This window comes from Cynara cardunculus (genome assembly GCF_001531365.2).
Source record: "Cynara cardunculus var. scolymus isolate 2C chromosome LG 13, CcrdV1, whole genome shotgun sequence".
Classification (NCBI taxonomy): Eukaryota; Viridiplantae; Streptophyta; class Magnoliopsida; order Asterales; family Asteraceae; genus Cynara; species Cynara cardunculus.
In genome coordinates, this window is record NC_037540.1 from 14347409 (window position 1) to 14367248 (window position 19840).

At 34.4% G+C, this 19840-nt stretch overlaps 1 protein-coding gene across 2 annotated transcripts; it reads right to left on the bottom strand.

Annotated features, from left to right (window-relative positions):
* Positions 1-5241: 5241 nt before the first annotated feature.
* LOC112524477 (translocon at the outer membrane of chloroplasts 64) lies at positions 5242-16197 on the bottom strand. Of its 2 annotated transcripts, XM_025134306.1 has the most exons (13): positions 15861-16197; positions 13343-13495; positions 12999-13123; positions 11260-11385; positions 9959-10141; positions 9708-9852; positions 8680-8848; positions 7956-8090; positions 7583-7783; positions 6633-6760; positions 6500-6551; positions 6195-6264; positions 5242-5655 (listed from the first exon to the last, which is right to left on the bottom strand). In XM_025134306.1, exons 1-13 carry the CDS (start codon positions 16061-16063, stop codon positions 5573-5575), a joined length of 1773 nt encoding a protein of 590 aa, XP_024990074.1. In that variant the 5' UTR covers positions 16064-16197; the 3' UTR covers positions 5242-5572. The 2 variants fall into 2 exon arrangements, with proteins under 2 accessions (XP_024990074.1, XP_024990075.1); XM_025134307.1 differs by lacking the exon at positions 13343-13495.
* Between the last annotated feature and the right edge of the window lie 3643 nt (positions 16198-19840).

A 19840-nucleotide genomic window follows, 5' to 3' on the forward strand; every position in this document is an offset into this window, starting at 1 on the left:
TATTTTAGGAACCGGAACCGGAACCACTCATATCGGTTCCGGTTCCAGAACCACCGGTTCCAAGGCGGTTCCGGTTCCGCAGGCGGGTACCCGGTTCCGTTGCTCACCCCTAGTAATAGGCGGATCTTCAAAATAGCAGTTAAGCACATAAGAAAAAGATTCACATTTTTTCCTTCCCCTTATCCTTGGACCTGCAATGTATATTTTAAAACACAAAATGAGGATTAGATCATGATGTCTAGTGAGATAACTCTTTCTTTGTAATTACATGGTGAAGATCACCAAAACCTGTTTAAAACTCACATTTGAATACCCAACCATTTTAAATAAAATATAACTTCAGTAAAATAATAACTGCAAGTTATAGAATGATCTTATCACATAAGAAGAATAACCACTAGGTTCTTACAGTCATCAGGAGTACAATTCTCAAGTCTCACCAGCTTAACGCTTATGGTCTCAACCTCCATGATCATATAAAAGAATACCAAGAAAATACAATCATCGGAGTTCTTGGTTATTATTAAAAGCTTTTAAACACAACTAGATTTAACTTAAATGAAAAATGATTAAACAATAACCAACGACTCTCCGTGTTTTTATTTCAAATCACTACACTTCGAAACACTCAGATAGGATATCACAAAATCATTTGCAAACAGGGGCAATTAATGCCTTCGGCTATAAGTCATTTTCCCTTTCTCAATAACATCGTTGTTATCATATCAATAAGAGCAATATTCCCAAGTCTTCATGTCACAAAGAAATGTTGACTCATAATTATCGCATCTTGCGGATGTGACAACAAGAGTTATAATAGTAACCACACACACAAATGCCACCTTTATCCAAATGTACACCTCTATTTGATATGTCACCCTTATTTCATGATACACTTCTCCTTGATATACCACCCTTATCCCTGGTACACCTTTTTTTGATGGCCTAAAACTTTGTCTCAAGAACTCTCATAGTTCTTAAATCCACTTTTCAATTTCATCTCAATATTTCTTTCAAAAACAGTTTTCTCAAGACAACAATTTTGAAAGAAATAATAGTATCTTTTTTCAATTTAATCAACATTTGAAAGATACAGATTCCCTTTTTTCTTCACAAAACAATCTAGAAACTGTTAAACAATATTTTGGAAAACAACTGTTTTCATTAAACAAGTCTTGGGCGATAACTGCACCTCATCGGCCAACACTATGGTCGATAACCCTTCCTCATCGGTCAACACATTCAATCCGGACAACACTTGGAGAGATAAACACACTCACCGGTCACACTCTGTCCGATAACAACCTCATTGGTCAACACTCTGTCTGATAACTCACCTCACCATTCAACACTTGAAATATAAATAACAAAACCGAACAATGCTTTGTCCAATGAGCATCCTCACCGGATAAGGCATGAACGATAAACCCCAATTCGGTCAATACTATGTCCGGACACAGTCTCATCGATCAACACTTAGAACTTCTATACATTCAATCCTTTCATCTCATGAGCGATAAAAGACCCAATCCGCACAACACCTATCCGATAAGGGTCTTTACCGGACAATACTTCATCCTCACCAAAGTTTTATAAAGCAAGCATCTCATGAAGCCTTCAGGTCTTCTCCATCCTGCTTTCTTTAAGAAAACTTTCTTCTCAATATGCATGCATCGAGTTTGTGTCAGATTAATAACATCTTCCATGTGAGGGAATTGGTTTTGGCCAATCCCTCGCTAATCGACGAGGGACTTTTTCCGTCGCTGATATCTATCGTTGATACTTTGTTTTCTAGTAGTGAACAATGGTTGTGGAAGTGAAGGAACTCAATAGTATAGCCTCTTGTAGAAAACTCCAGAATAATGATTGCATATACTCAAACTTTAACCAGTCCAATCAAATACAGAAATCCAATCAAACAGTTCTGAAATCCTTTCATATCAGGCTTTAAACTTTAACCTCCAAAATAGTTAACCAAAAAGTCAAACTTTGACTATGAAAAGTCAAAAGTTGACAAGATGTTGTTGATGCTTCAAAGAGCAAGATAATGAAATAATATCACCTTAATCATTAAGTACAAGAGAATTTGGGCAAAGAAATCAATAAGCACACACTTTAAGCATATTGAGAATCGATGAAGATACTCATGAGATGGGCAATGAGCATAGATTTGACACCTTATCGCCCATGCCTTAGGAAAAGAGCACCATGAAACCTGTCTATATATCATCCATGCCTTGGGCGATATAATCAACTTCCTTTCTTATCGTTCATCATTTGGAAGTCATCGCATGAAGCCTTGGGAGATGAGAGAGGTTATCGGGCAACACATTATCGTTCAAGATAAGTAAGAAGACAAACTGTTAAGGTCATGGTCATCGCCCACCAAACAACATTTATCGCCTGGTATGTTAGGCGATGAACATCTTTGCGCTCAACACATTGAGCGGATTGCATCATTAAGCCTCAGACTTGGACGATGAGCATGCTTTACCGGGCAGTGCTTTGGGCGATGACTAGGGTTATCGCTCAACACTTGCAACAATACATCCAAGTCAAAAATATATTGCTCAACACAATCTTTAAACACCAAGTTACAAAAATCACATTTTGGCCGATGAATACCCTTACATCGCTCAAAACAGCTTCAGATGTGATGAACATCCTTTATCGCTCAAAGCACATATTCAACGAGCGATGAAGAAGGATCTGACAATATCAAGGTCTATAGTTCGACAAAATCATCAAAAGATCCATAATTCATCAATAAAAGTCCAAATTGATGATAAAAACTTGCTCGAAATCACCAATAAACAAATCCTTTTGAATGAATTTGATTAAAATCTTTAAAATCATCATGAATTTGATCAATTTAGGCTCAAAATGTCGAAGAGGAAGTTGAGGTTCATGTGATTACTGTTCCATTGCTCTAAACAAAAAGTTTTTGGTTGAAATTGTTGTAGACAGACCGATCGTATCGAATAAATGATTCGATTCTGCTCTGATACCAATTGTGAATCCCAAATCTAACAACAAATCAAGAATTAAGATGAAGATTAAGAGATAGACAGAAGAACATGAACATGAAGAACCGACCAACTTTTCTTATTCATCAAAACAGTAAAATACAAACTCTCTCGCATCTCTAATCGACTCTCATTGGAATGGAATGAATTGAACAACTAACCAACCTTATCCCATATCACTTATTTATAGGTGATATTTATAATGTAAGCCCGTTTGCCCTCAAGTCCAATTACATGAATATTACAATACAATACAAGTAAACAGACTTTATAGAACTTTCTAATATTTAGAACAATTTTGGTCCTAACAATAACCGCTACTCTACTCATACCCTACCCCTTATTAACCCTAATAACTATTACTTAAACTTCATATTTATTAAAGACATCATTATGTGTGGCACGACCAATATGGTCAAATTACATTCTACCACATTCGATTGAAGTATCGAGGACCAATTTGGTCATGAAGTTCAACAAGATCCTTGTTGGTGATGAAGAAGAGGTTGATGGTATACATCAGAGTCAAACGGTTATATCTAAACCCGAAATTAATAAGGGTTGTTACTATTATGTGTTATTTTGTTATTATAAATGATATTAACTTTTGGTATATTTATATTAATTGGATGAACAAATCTTTTGGTAAATTTCGTAAACATGATAAGTATAGCTTTTGGTATATTTTACGAAGTGATGAACATATTTATTAATGCTAGAAGAGTACTCGCGCAATGCAGTGAGACACATCTCGATTTTAATGTTCTATTTTATTATTTGTCTTTGTCGATGTTATAATACGATTTTTTATGTGTTTTTAAGAAAACATTAATGATTTTATTTTTGAATAAAATATAAATTTGAAGATATCATAAAATTTTGAAAAAAATATATATCAATGTTAATATCAAATCAACTATTTAAAAGTTCTTATTTTTATGTAATTTATTTAATTTATTTTATATTTTAATTTAAGTTTAATAATGAAATAATTTATTTTTGGTTTAATAATATAATATTTTATAAAGATAATAATTAAGTATTCTGTTAGAACTTAATGATTATCCTAATTATATTTTAGATTTTTTATATTTAAAATAAAATGTTTGTCCTGTATATAATTATGTTTATCTGCATTTAGTTACACGAATTCAGATATGAAGCTTTAATAACTTGTACTTATGCACAATATACTTGTAACTTGAATTTTAAGTAATATGCATTAATAAACAGTACTTTATGCATAAAAAGTAGTTTTTAATAGTTTGTCAAATGCTTTGTAATATAGTATAGATATACTGGCATAATATTTGTATGTATCTATTTATGCTTTACACATAAATTTTTTTATTTTTCAAAATTAGTAATGAAAAGGGTATAATCTCTCTAAAATTTGGTTAATTATACTTCGTCAATGAGAAGAATTGTATATATTTTTTCTATTTTGTACGTTCGGAAATTTATTTGTAACTTAAGTTCACGGTTTTATTTGTTCAAAAAAGATTCAAAATTTTATTTGATGAAAAGAGTTCGAAAATTTGTTCAAATAAATCAATGGATTTATTTATTAAAAAGGTTTAGAAACTTAGTCACTTAAAATATGAAAGTACATTTAAGGGTTGTTTGGCAGTTGCTAAATGGTTTGGTACATAATGATTAAGTAATCAGAATGATTAGGACTCTTATGATATAATACAAAATGAAATATAATTGTTTAGTAATTGTTTACAATAAATTAAGACGCTTAATGGTTAAGAGAGGTCCAGAATACAAAATCATTCAGAGAGTTTTAGAAACATTTTTCTGTCAAACAAGATTTATCTCGAAACGATTCAGAAACTGTCTCTTAATAGAACTATTAGGTTTTTCCAAACTTTTCAAAGAAAATGAATCACATTAACATGTTCCACATGCTACAAAGGTGTAAATTTAACCGACTTCATAAAGTTGAAGGTTTATTTTTTTTTTTCAAATATTTTTAATGATTTAATCATTCAAAATAAGATAAATTGTTAAGATTTTTTGGACTTTTCCCATTTATAAACTTACATATATTTTGAATACCCACCACCTGCTGCCCTTTTTCACCTCTAAAGCAACCCATACAATATTAGAAATGAATTGGCAACTACCCTTTCAAGGTTCATCAGGGTTCCAGGTTTATGGGTTCATCAGGGTTGAGGGTTCAGAGTTTAGGGTTTGATCCCTGACTTGGGAAGTTAGGATGCAGCATGCCGCTCAATTTCCAACACACGAAATTATAATAGGTTCTACACATTTGAGTAGCCGAATCGAGTCACTTGGCATATATCTTGGTTATCTGAATTTGTATCTTAAAATCGGAATCTGGACTTTAAATGCTTACTAACAATACCTCGAGCAAAATTGACCTTTTTACAGACCCTTCGATAACAGTAAACTTGAGCCGCCAATGAGAACCCGCCAATGATAATTACTCCATGACCTTGGGATTTCCTTCAAGAATTTGGCAGTCCACGAATACCCGTCGCAAGATGACTGCTTGAGTACTGTTTTACAGCCAACGTCTACTGAAATAACTTCCTTAGCCTATCGGCAGACACCGCTGCTCTTTTGTTGGTTGGCTCTAGAACAAGTGCGTACTTAAAATCTGCAGCGGAAAAAAAGAAAGAAAGACCAGGTGCAAAACTCATCAGCAAGAAGTCGGCCAGTACCACCAAAGCTACATGCCATTTCCAACAGATACTCTATAAATTTTTCAAATTTGGAGAAGTAGAAGTTAAAATCTTCAATAAAAATTACATCCAAACTCCAAGAGATTCTCCGTTTTAGAGATCTCAACATTAATTATATTTTATTAAAACAATCAATACATGTAATATCCCAAGAAACTTTCAATAAATTTTGGAGACGAGAAATAAAGGCTGGATTGGAGGAATCCGGAGCCACAAGGATCTCCAAATTTGGAGATTTTTATCATCTTTCTTACTTTTTCCGTTTTGGAGAATCTGTTGGAGTGAAAAAGTACATAAAAATCTCCAAAATCTCCATCTTGGAGGACCTTTTGGAGATGTTCTTATAAGCTAGTTGTTAGTTGATAAACCAAATGACTGATGTAAAACGATCTAAATAAACATGCTGAAAATGTACTCAATAGGAAAAAAGAAATAAAACATGATATACGTGTACCTTCAATTGCCTCTTTATAGTATCCAAGCATCTCTCGAGCTGTCCCTCTCCTCAAGTATGCCTTTACGTTCTGTAAGACAATGAAAAGTGAACAAATTCATCTCAAATTCTGAACACAAATCCCGCAAACTTGCTTTTGTTCACTCCGTGATCGTTTTTTGACGTCAATGGAAAGTAGAAATAAAATGACAGCTTGAGTTTCCATAAATGAAAACCAGAAGGAAATTGCTGCAATTCGTATTTTTAGAATTGCCAAAATTACCCTGCTAGTTTTTTTCCGGATCATAAGCAAGAGAAAAGTGTACCTTTTTATCAAGATCGATAGCTTTACTACAATCTGCTTCAGCTTGAATGCAACTGAATGCAAAAAAGATACAAAGATAACATGTCAGACTGCATAGATGATACCACTGACCTACTTTTGAACGATATTAATACCTTCCCAGTTCCAAGTATGCTGCAGCGCGGTTACTAAAATATGTCGCACTGTTACTGTTGAGTTTGATGGCTTCCGTATAAAACCCAATGGCCCTCTGCCAATTTTTTGCTTTGAAAGCGTTGTTACCCTATTTAAACAAATTTGGGTGAGAAATATATCAGTGAGCAACCATGAATGAGAAGAGCAATAAAATATATAAACGATCATATATTCAAGTATATGGGGCCAATCTTGTGAGCGCCACAATGTGAAACTCTTTTACGTGTTTGTGAAACAAAAAGTACACGTAAAAGAACTTTCATATTGTGAAACAAGATACTAATCAATACCTTAAATCCTAGCCTTAGATGAAAAAAGGTAAAAGTTCTCACGGTTCTCAACCTTTTTGTGGCTCTCATTTGATTTTATGCCTATATATATATATATATATATATATATATATGTGTGGAGGTTCAGAAGAGAACACCATCATTTTACGAAAAAGAGCAAACACGCTTTTACTATCGAAAACCACGTGGTAATACAACGGTTGTGTGCAGGCCACTTGGCCCACAAACCTAGGGTCACACCAAAGGTCGCCTACATCTGATTCATTATCACATGTAATTCACTATAGTAAGAGGGTGTTCTCGCGTTTTCGTAAAATGAAAGTGTTCTCATTTGAATCCTTCTCTATATATAGCATGGTTACATTAGCATCACTGGAACTGGCTTTCAAGTGTTCTAGAAGGGACTGGTAGTTCATTGGCTATTAAACAACTCACCCCCACCCACCGCCATTCCATTAGCTGCAGCACGTCTAATTATAAGAATGAGATTTAGAAGTAAAGTAAATCCATTAACTAGTCAGAAATCCTATTTTATTCTTCATTAATCAAGATAACTCAGCCGAGAATGAAGTTTTGAGGAAGGTAGGGCATAAAGAAACATCATAGAAGACATTTATTACCTTCTCTTTAGCGATTTCGGCAGACGCTTCCTTGCTGACAACATCATTAGATGATTTTGCCTTTCCAGCTTCGTCAGCCTTCTGCAGCAGAGATCCATGCATAGTCTGGAGCGTATCTAGTAGAAACCGGTCACCTCCATGTCTTGCTAGAAAGGACACAGAAACAGGGTAGTTTTCAAACAATCCCAACGGCACCGTGACCTACATTGAGATGATGAAAGCAAGAAATCATCTTCAGTTCATCAAAACTGAGGTAATAGAACAGACGATATACAATGTCAAAATATAACACCAAATACAACATGCAATTGTTTTCCCTTATGTGTGTGTTGGTGAGTGTGTGTGTGTGTGAGAGAGAGAGAGAGACTATGACCTGACAGCAACCTGACATGCTTGCTAAACTCGTCAATAGAAATTCATTCATAAGATAGTCTTGGGATGAAAGCTCCTTAGCACCAAGTTTGGAAGGAGGGCTAGAAACTGTAGGGATCACAAGAACTCCATCGTCCTACCAAAGTTAGAATGAAGTTAGACAAGAGCTTGAAACATGGACAGAAGGACCATTTCCACATATCACCAGATACATGGTACAAAATGCAACACCCCAAGTATCTAAAAGAGTATAGCTAAAACAATTTATACACAAGGTATCGTCTTTTGAGTTCAGCAAGAATATGACCAACCCAACGGAAACTTATGACAAAAAAATAATTGGTCAGGCCCAGATGCCCATCAATCCACATATAGCTTTTGTTAGCAAAACAGCCATTGGCAATCAAGTCCTGTAAATTTTTCAAACAGGATCAAGGCATTGAAAAGAGAAAGCAAACATCCCAAACAGCCATTGGCATGAAGTTCTTGTTCATAAAGACTTGAAAAAGGGTACAACCTTTTCTCATTAAGTCCTTTTACGGCTACCCAATAAATTATCATAAATTCTAAAATTCTCAAATTCTCACAATCAGGTAGTCCCTTTGCCAGAGACATTTCATCAGAATACATCCTCCATATGTAGTTGTATTAAAATGAATGGTAACAAATCAAATCAATCATCAATACGACTATTTCATCTAAAAGTCAAATAATCAAATCAATACCTTCAAAAAGGCATTTAAAGCCGATCTCAGTTCACTTCTAACTGTACGGAAATTTTCGATATCCTTCTCTGATAATTCCAACCTTTCCTGTACCTGAGCTGAGATAACAGGATCTAAAGCAGGCTTAACTTTGTTGATCCATTCAAAATGATTATGGCTGAATTCATGCCTGTATTCAAGATTATAAACTTATCAAATAAATCGCAAAGGGAACTTTTTCATCTATAAAGCAATGGTAAAGAAAACATTAGAACTGTTTGCTATCATCTAGCTAATTCTGAAGTGAATTAAAATCATTTTTTTAACTATTATTTCTCTTTAAAATCATTTTTCACCATATTGTTATACATTATCTTTTGTCATCATTATCTCTTTAAAATCATCTTTTTCCATTTTGTTGTACATTTTCTTCTTTATACTTTTGTGCTCTTAATTAGCATTCATCTTTCTTTCAATACATCATTATTTCTTTTATTTTGTTATTTGTTTATTAAAATGACATAAATACATTTTATAATTGTGCATCTAACTTGAAATTAACAAAAATAATTTGCTTCAACCAAATTAATGCATACAACAGTTATTTATTAAGCATTTAAACACGTCTACTTTCATTCCCGCTCAAAACTGCCTTTGGTGTCATATTATTTGACCTATTTTTTTGTTCTTCAGTTTCCTCCGTTGTAAGCATCTTTTTTAACTTCTCATGTTTCATTATTTACAACACAGTCAACACTACACAGAATTATTTCTATATATTTTGTTTTATGTATACTCATTATTTGTTATGGACAAATTTTGTTCCTCGAAGCCCATAGAACGTTCTTGAATGCAAATACAATTCCAAATAACAAGATGATATGCCTTATAAAAGACGACAAACAGATGAAAAAACCTCAGTCGTCCAACTAAACATCCAATATTGAGCTAATAACTAGGACTAACGAAACCCACACATGCTGAACATTATTAAATACGAACTCATAAGTTAAATTGATAAATAATGATTTTTGTAAGCGTTATATTACCTTCTTAGCAACTGCATCACATTAGCTAGTGACCTTAGAGAAGAAAACTTAACATCGCCATTTGACTTCTTAGAATCAAGTGCTTTCAGGCTTGGAACTTTGGAAGCAATGTAATCACCGAGAATCTCATGCTTCAAAACTTGCTCTGCAGATGCCACTACTTAATAAGAAAACAGTCTTTTCCATCCATATATGGAAGCGAAAGCGAAAATATATAGCAGATAATTGAATACGGACGGAAGTGAACGTACTTCCAAAGAGACTCTCCATTGATCTGATTACCACCTGGGTCAACCGGTCCATAGGAATTTTCGATAATTGAAAACAGTCATCAGCGATTATTACATTCCTAGGATTGCGTTGGACTGCAAATGGTACTTGTAGCAACACTTGTCCGACGCGACGTAATATACTGGGATCCGTGGCAAACCATCCTTAAAAATCAATTTACAGAATAGAGTTAAAGAAGAAGATTGATTTATGCTACATTAATAACCAATTCTAGAAGAAAATGAGAAAACGAACAACTGAAAGCATACTAGTATCTTTCCCACCATCCAAAGATGGAAAGGTTGCAAGATCCCTATTGATGGAATATGGATGATATTCAATCACATGGTTTTAAGACAGGACTTGGCAAGATGGAAGCTTAAATCTGAACAACATTCACTCTTTTTAGAGTAGATTTTGGTAGATAAAACTTCTCTCCCAGTTGTGCAGAGGTGATTAATTTCCACTCAGGTGAACAGTATAACATAGTTGAACATATCCTTCCTGATGGTGTTGTGTAGTTGGCTAGGTTGTCCTCGCTTAACAATCAAGATTATGGGAGGGCAATTGAATACACTTTTTTTTGGCACGATGGAACATTATTTTTTGTTCACATGCAGATATTGTAAAAATCAAAACTGCTCGAGTTGACAAAAGCAGCAAAGGTTCTTGGCTAAATCTTTTTACACAGTATACATTGAAGACCCTAGAGAGAGATTTCGGCAGACTCGGATGAAATGAACTTATGCTTGTGATCCATGTTGAACTGCATTAGCATACAAACGTAGTGATGTTTGTATGCTAAAAGCTTATGTTTGCACTACAATGACCAGAACAACATGAAAATTCTTCTTTGCCAACAGCAATTATTTCCAAGTCCATCCTTGCCATGTATCATCGAAACCACAACCATGTGCAGAATAAAAATAAAGAGGGATCTGCAGGAAAATGGTGGAAATTGTACCACGTATTGATGGCCACGGTTTAAAGATCAAGGATATTGAATCAAATGAAATGGGCAAACAGAAGTAGCAAATAGAGTTTCATTTGTAGCAATACAGTTCTGAAGTTGCTACACATTTTCATTTATAGTTAGCAAATAATGTCAGCTTTGAACATCAATATATCATCAATGCACACTTATAATTTAACAAATTAAGATGTACAATATACGAAATTATGTATAGATGTGGCTCTAATAATGAAAAACTAAAGAACTTGTCAACATGCATATAAACATTATTTCCTGCATGTTGCATTTGACATTGATCAGTTTTCTTACCAACAGTATCAAAACTTGTGGAGACGGGAACAATCCCCAAATGAGAAACGGCACCATATGATGGCCGAAATCCAAGGATGCCACAATGACCAGCAGGCTGCCTCACCCCACCAACAGTATCAACACCTATTGCAGATTGTAAGCATGAACCATTAAGTCTATGTTCCCTTAAAAATTGAGATGATCCAAGTGCTAAAGTTGGAAAGTTACTGTGTATGAGAAGTATTAGAGGATGCGAGTCAAAGCATCATTCACTGACAACAAAATGTGAGGAATTCAAATTCAACCAGCATGACCCAGTAGAAACTACGCATAGTTCGACATATCTAAAGTAAACCTAACCAAACTAACCCAATAATCGCAAGCAGTGGTAGGGTTGGGGGTATAAATTTATGCAAACCTTGCCTCTACCTCATTGGGATAGAGAGGCAGTTTCCATGAAGACCCCTGGCTCGCAAAGCAAAAATTAAAAGAAACTGGCAAGCAGACTACAGGTGAGACTGTGTACAAAGAAGCAATGAATACAGTTAAGAGAAATGCAATAGGGACAGATGTGAGAGAAATAAGTTAACCAAACAAGAAAAACACATAGCACAAAACAACAACTACTAGCACAGGAAGAAAAACGAAGACTAGTGTGCAGAAAACAGGTCAAATAATGGATACAGCAGTGGACAAGAAAGGTAGGAAAAACAAAGAGAACCCTCAACTGGACGTAAGGCCCTGGTAAACTAAATGCCACCACATCACCTCTTCTCCTGACCATGCTACAGATCCCTACCTGTAGTCTGCTACCCTAATCTTGTGTCTCCAAGAGCTCCTATAAAAGTGTCATGTTCTTGAAATGTCAAAGCCCACCTTGTCCATCCTTAATTGCTCATCCCAAATCCTTCTCAGCCTACCCTTCCTCCTCACCCCCTTGACTACTACACCCTCTACCCTCCTCAATCCTCACCAGTGTCAGTAATCTACCTCCTGCGTACATGTCCGAACCACCTTAATCCTCCCTCTCTCATTTTAACCGTAATGGTGCAACTCCCAACCAACTATATCCCAAAATGCCTCATTTGGTGTTATCTCCAACATGGTCCTACCACAGGTCCACCAGAGCATCCTCATAGTACGTCATATCTAGAGATAAAATATAGCATTACAAAATGTTGTTCAACAAAATATTGACTTGTCATGTCTTGCGGTGATCCTTTAGTTAAGGCCACTTAATCAGACAGTGATCCTCGCCTTTTCAATTAGCAATTATTGTTGAACTAAGCGTTGGACTAATGGGAATTTCTTATCTTGTGTCCATCAATAGACTTCTCTAGGGGAATCTTTTCAATACTTTTTGAGTAATTGTGCCAATGGAGCACCAGTCATCAGAAATAAGTATTCAACCAAAATGATATTTTTGTTCTCATATGTTCACATAATCTATAAACAATTATGTATGATGTATTTAGGTGTTATTAAATCCCCATGGATTGGCCAGAAGATTGCATCCTGTTATACTGACCTCAGATATCATACCTAGCTAATTGTAATGAACTTAAGTTGCAAACGGCTCATAAAATCCGAAAAACAAAAATAACAACAATAGTAATGATGATGAAGTTTTCACATACATACATACTAATTTCCTGCTATGTCCCAAAAACGAGCAAATTATGAACCACATGCAGTTACTATTGGACCTCTTAACTCCACAGAAAAATAAATTTTGCATCAAAACAAGAGGAACATACCCAAAGAAAAATCAACAAGTTTTGCAGCAACAGCTACAGCAGCTCCACTGCATGATCCTCCTGGTATCCTTGCAGGAGCAACAGGATTGGTGGGTGTACCATAATGTCTATTTTCTCCACTGATACTGTAGAAGACATGCCATGACGAAGAACGTATTATGGTCAGGAATAAAAATAAGATCAAGCTTGCACCACTTGTTTATATCTTTTAAATTTGAATGTTACTTCTTTTCACTTGGAAAAGTAATCCATGATGCAATGAAGGAATTTATTATCTAATGTCTGAAGGTCTAAATGTTTAAATTCAAACGTAAAAAATTGCCAAATAATTCACAATCACTAACCCAAACGACATTTCATCCACCACAGTTTTTCCAACACATGTTGCTCCTCCATCTACAAGAGCTGAAACAACAGGAGATGTCTGTGAAGCAGCTTCATGTGTTCTTTCCCAGTCTGGATTGCCAAACCCGGTTACAAAGCCATCAATATCAAATCTGTACAGGATTGTGTTTGATGAACCAAAAAAAAAATCAGATATCTTCCTTGGCAATTGAAAAGAATACAGAAAATGTATATGATTTAAGCAGTTTTACACATAAATTTATAACATGCCCAGTTGCATCGGGATGCACAAAAACTAGCCTGTCATTTCTTAAAACACATCAAACACAAACAATGGATGGCACATAAAACTTCATCAACTAAATCGTTTGGGGTCTTTCTAAAAATAAGAGAAAAGAGCTAATGTATATACCATGAACAAAAGTACCATCTTACTTGAGGAGATCCCAAAAACTTCCTTCCAAACAATGAAAACCAATGGAAGATTTTTGAAATGGATGCTTTTCAATCACACTCCGATTGGGGATTCTAACTCAATAGTAGATGGTGAAAAAGAAGAAAAAAGAGTTTGGTAATTTCTAAGTTTCCACTTACGATGATTCCACTACAAAACATACAAAGGTAGCAAAATATCTGCTAAATACAAGTTTGTGATGAAAAAGGAAGCAATAGAATTATAGAAATGTTGGAGAAAACCACCCAGAATAGAAATTAGATGCTATGTTTTTCATGTGTATATGGTGCCAAAACATTGCATGTAATGATTAATACAAACCAAATGCATATGACAACAATCACACAGAAAAATCATTTCAACAAAAAAGAAACATGTAAACAAGTTGCACTTCTATAATACCTCAACTTGCAAGGCGCATTTCAATGTATCATACAGCTAAGTAGAGAATAAGTGACTTCATATATGGCCCCTTGACTGGTTGATGATCTCACTTGTAGTGTCTCGACTCCTAATATCACATTGATTACCCCTAAATGAAAATTACCTAAACATTATTGTTCCTAAGTTTGTTAGCGTGTGTTACCGTTAATGGAAGCCCAAGTCAAAATAAATTCCCAAAAAAGACAAAATTGTAAGCATTAGATTTAAAAGAGGCCCAACTCAGAATATCGGTATTGCAGACCGCTATTTTACCTCAAATATCGGTGAAATAGAGCTAAAATTGCGCCACTGTTATCAAAACCGCAATTTCCACTGCTATTTTGCTTATGACCGATAACGCTATTGCACTGCTATTGAGCCGCAATTAACAGCATAGGTAGTGTGTCCTCATAAGCAGCTACAACAAATGCTAGTTAAGGACCTTCGATCTTTAAAAGAAAAGGGGACGATTAATCAGCTGATTAGAGAGAAGAGCACCAGAAGCAACTATAATATGTTCAAGAAAATTCTTAGTTCTCTTCCCCAACACCCTCATCCCTCCCTCCTTTCTTCTCCACCTCCTAATGATTATCTTCACCTCAAAGTAGACACATAACTTCTTATGTTGTACTGCCAAGAACAAAAAAAAACTACCTAAATTTTATCGAATTTCAACTGTGAAAACTTTAAGTTACTAGCTCCGAAGGTAGAAATAAGGGACTCCCTTCTAGCTTATTAGCATTTGCATTGTTGAAGCTTCTTCATCATCAGATGCTCCTGTTACTACTTCTAGTAACAGAACTTTCCAAAATACCATTACTTGTTCTGATCACTATAGATTATGCAATTTCTCTTCCTATATATCTTGTTACTTGGACCATTATTTGATGAGTCAAGATCTTTTATCAAAATTGATGATTCTGCGAACCACCTCCTTCATTTGACATCAAAAGTCAAAATAAGCCCCTTCTTAAGGAAAGGAAGAAGTACAAATTTAATGCTAGAAATTTACCATTGCAGTTCTATTATAATATTTTATGAGCCATTATGTTTTTCAAACAGTTCAATGAATTCATATCAATTTTCAAGTTTTGGTTGGTCTTAAGACAAAGCATCTTTTATCCAATAGCAACAAGCCTGAAACAAGATTACCAGATGAACCGATATACAAAAATACACCAGGACGAACCAACCCAAAGCATCATAACTACACAAAGACAAACAAACTAGCTGATTGGCTTAAACTAAACAAGTTCCAGTGTAACAAACTTTTGAAATTATATGATATCTCTGTTCTTTCAGATACCAAAAATTCAAACTGAAACGTAAGGACATAAAGTTTGGAGCTTGAATTCAAGCATATGATTGTCCAAAATTCGACTAAGTTATCATTTTTTAGATGAACTCAGATGGGTTTTACCATAAACAACTGTGGGTTCACACGATATTGCAAGCAAAAACTGAAATTTTCAAAATTAGATTTTCCAAGCTTCAAACATCAACCAAAAAAAAACAATAACTAGGTTAACCTTTTTACAAACTAAAGTCGTCCGCTTCAATTTAGAATAAATTGAACTTTCGAAATCAAAAGTACCTTTTGGGGAAGAAGAAGAAAGTATATAAAAAGGAAGGGGACATACAGGTCGGAGACGGCAAAGGAAAGACCAGTGAGCGGGTGAGGGGCTTTCGGAGGAGCCGGCTGTGGCGGAGGTAGAATCTGAAATTTTTCCACGAATGCCCCAAAGTCAACTTTCACAACCCTCTGAAGCTTCTTCGCCATTATGAGTATTCCGGCCAAACTCAACCCCAGCAACACCCATAGATTAGGCGATGAAGATGCCATCTTTTCTTTAATCCAACCACAAGTGAAGTGTAGATTTACAGCGGATTCTCCAAAAGAATCGTGTATGTAGGGTTGGTTTGCCCTTGGAGAATGATAAGATAACACAGAGAAAGATAGAGGTGAATACTACGAGAAACAAACCTAATTCAAGGGTTTAGGGGCTGTTTGGGATGAACTTATCGTCTTCTATAAAAATCCGTCCTTATCAATTTAGTACATGGGTTATTTAGGATTGTTTGTTTAAAACAATTCTATGTTTTTTTATAAAAATCTTTAACAATTTATTACAACTTAAAATAATTTAATTTTTTTAAAAACTTTTTATTATCCATTTAACATCGATATAAGCTGTTTATCCAATCACTCAAAAGTGTTTATTACCGGTGTCATACAAGAATTAGTCAATCAGTTGTTTTTATAAGCAATCTCAAACACCCCGTTCGAATGGTTTTTCTTCTTTAAAAACTCATTATTACCGGTTTGACACCGTCACCGGTATAAATTGTTTATCTAAATACTCAAAAGTGTTTATTACCGGTGATTGGAATAAGTCAATAAGTTGTTTTTAAAGTTGAGGGGATGCGACTAAATTAACACTCTAAAAATTTTCAAATTATAAAAATAACCTATAAAAAATCATATTTTAAAAAATACCTCTTATTTAACACTACACATTGTTTGATGCACATGAGGGGTTTTTTTTTCTTTAAATATTTTCAAATCTGATGATATGACCCCTTTGATGTAACGATGGTTGATACTTGATGGTTTTACACCGATTGGTGCTTAATACATAAGCGACCCACCGTTAACATATTTTAATATGTTTTAATAGGAATAGACATATTTTAATATATATATATATATATTAATTTTGTATAATTATTATAGATATTGTTTAATATTTTACTAGTTGTGTATTCGCATAATGCAGCGAGATGTAATATTTCATTGTTTTCAAATATATAACAATGACTCCTCTCAGAAAATGACTTGGAAGGCTAAAAACAAAAGAAACTCACAATTTGGAGACACGGTTGAAGATTGCCATGGATATTTCTTAAGGACTTCACAATCTTCATGGGATGTCTACAAACAAAAGCAAACTATTAGAAGAATAACTATTAAAATAAAAAGACTCTTATGAGGCTTTTGCCAAATACTTACTCGGTAAACGTTTACCGGTAAAATTTAACACTATTATTTACTTACTGGGTAAGATTTTGGTCCACCAAAACGACATCATATGCAACAATTTATCCAGTAAGCACTTATCACTTATCGTGGTAAGAATCATCGTCCTCACTTACCGGGTAAGACTCTTGGTCCTTGTCTCGTTCTTACCGAGTAAGATTCTTGGTCATACCATATTCATCCAGTAAGGTAATGTGATTTGGTAAACGCTTGCCTGGGCAAGCGTTTGGTAAAGGCCCCTTATCTTCTTTTTTTGGGTAACTATTGGTATATGAGCCAGCTTTGTGCAAGGTTTAATCCTTCGGGCATCCATGAATGGGATTAAGTCATCACATGTAAACAACAATGACAATAAGGACTTTATCAGCGCCTGATTTGGAATCCATGAGAGATGAGATTCAATATATTCACATGAGCTTTTTTACGTAAAGTTGTTAAAATTGCCATTAGTATCAAGACTGGTTTAGAGGGATGAAAATATTAAAGCAACTATCTGTCATTGGCAAATAAAACAATATAACTTACAATAATTACAACACAAAATATTTAGAAAATAATGCATAGAAAATATCAATAAATACTTTCCAAGGTTGCTAACATATTGCAGTCTTCGAAGTTGACACTTCCACAACCTGCAAAAGAATTTATGCAGTTAACACATTAGAGAGTATAAAACACAAAAAATCCATCTTTTTAGCTTCTTCATATCAAAAAAAAAATCAACAAAAACTGCTATCGTTTTTTAAAAGTCAGTGTTGCCGAAAGGGAAAAATTCAAACAATCAACATAATATAAAGATGTTACTCGTAGAGACAAGAAAACTCTGGTAATCCATCAAGAACATAAGGAACTTCTCACAAAGATCGTGATAGCCGATTAACAGATTTCCAATTTTGATCATTTTCCAAAGTAGTAGGTCTAACAAACTTGTTGTATGATGGAAAGAAAGCAGGAATACATGTAAATAAATCTTACCCTGATAAAAACCCGATTCCCTACAGGAGTTTCTTGAACCGCATTCAGAGAAACAGAAACAGCAGCGGCAAGCCCAATCAAACCTTTAGCAATTGAATGAACAAACTTCTTATTGGATTGAACTGATTGTTCTCCTGCAGAAATAAGGGCTTTAAACTGCATTAACTTTCACACGACTTCGTTCGGGGAAATCAACTATGAGATTACCAAGACTTACACTAAACTTGGAGGGAAAGATACAAACTAAGACTAATAAACTGCAATGTTTATTTTGTGAGAGAGAAAAATATGGTTATTCGTTGGACATGAGAACCATATTTACAAAGAGGATATTGCAGAAGGTGAAAGGTTTCATGTTTAGCGACCAAGAGTCCACAGAATGGGTAATACACCATCGAACATTTGAGGTTAATTCGAGACTCTTTTAAAATAAACTAACATAACACAAACAAACATTAGCATCAAAAAAATCATCTGTGTCAAAACTTTTAGTGTGATGGAGTCTTTCTTACAGAAAGAGAGAGATTAAATATGAAAAAGCTATTTATAGAATATACAAAGATGTTACTTTGTTAATTACAAGCAAAAGAAAATTAAGATACTTACAGGAGAGAAAAAAGCAAGGATGCTTTACTTGTTTGTCTCATAAAGTTTTGTACCTGTATCCAAAACTCGAGTAGCCTTCAATTATGGACGTCGGGCTAAAAAACAATCAAAGAAAAAAAGAAACATACCTATAATGGTTGTTGTTCTCTTGGCATTTTATCGAACAAATCATTTGCATTAGACCCAGATAAGGATCTACTACAAAGGCACAACAAAGGTAGACAAAACGTGATATAAGACAGTAGGAGATACCTTAGATTTCGTTTGACAAATGAAATGAGTACTTGTCGAAGAGATTGCGAAGAATCAATCATATCTTTCACGTTCCTAATAGAGGGGTTGAAACAAAAGTGTTATAGATCGGAGAATAGAGCAAAGATTCAAAATCAGTTAGTTGAAGATATGAAAGAGTGAATCGCAATTTGAGCAATAAATTTGAATAAAGCAGTTGTCTGAATCCTCTACAGAGATACGTATACGAAAGAGATTCAAATTAAAAACAATCAATTGAACTTGTTAAATGAAAATCGATTGCGATGATTCTTCGAAATAAATGAATCGAACAGTTCTGCTAAAAGATTAACCAAAAAAATGGTCAGTTTGCAACCAAAAGCCCAATACAAATGTTCAAAGAGTTGGTAACCGAAAATAAAAGAATAACTTGAGCCTTGATGCATGTTAGTGTAGGCATGAATAAAACATAAATATGTGACTTGTTGATGCAGGAAGCATGTTCGTGTATTAAAAAGGGAAAAGTTAAAAAAAAACCCAATGGACTTTAGTGTTTAGAATTATTAAGTTTTTGGACAATTTTTTGGAACAAATAAGTCATTGGACATTTTAAAACATGTTAAATAACTCCTTATACTTTCTAAAACCTGTTAGATACATCATTATGACCTATAAAATTGGTTAATATGGTAAAATAATTGAAAAAATCTGAAAAAAAAAACTAATGAACTTTCATATTTTCAACGATCAAGTCTCTAAACATTTTTTGAA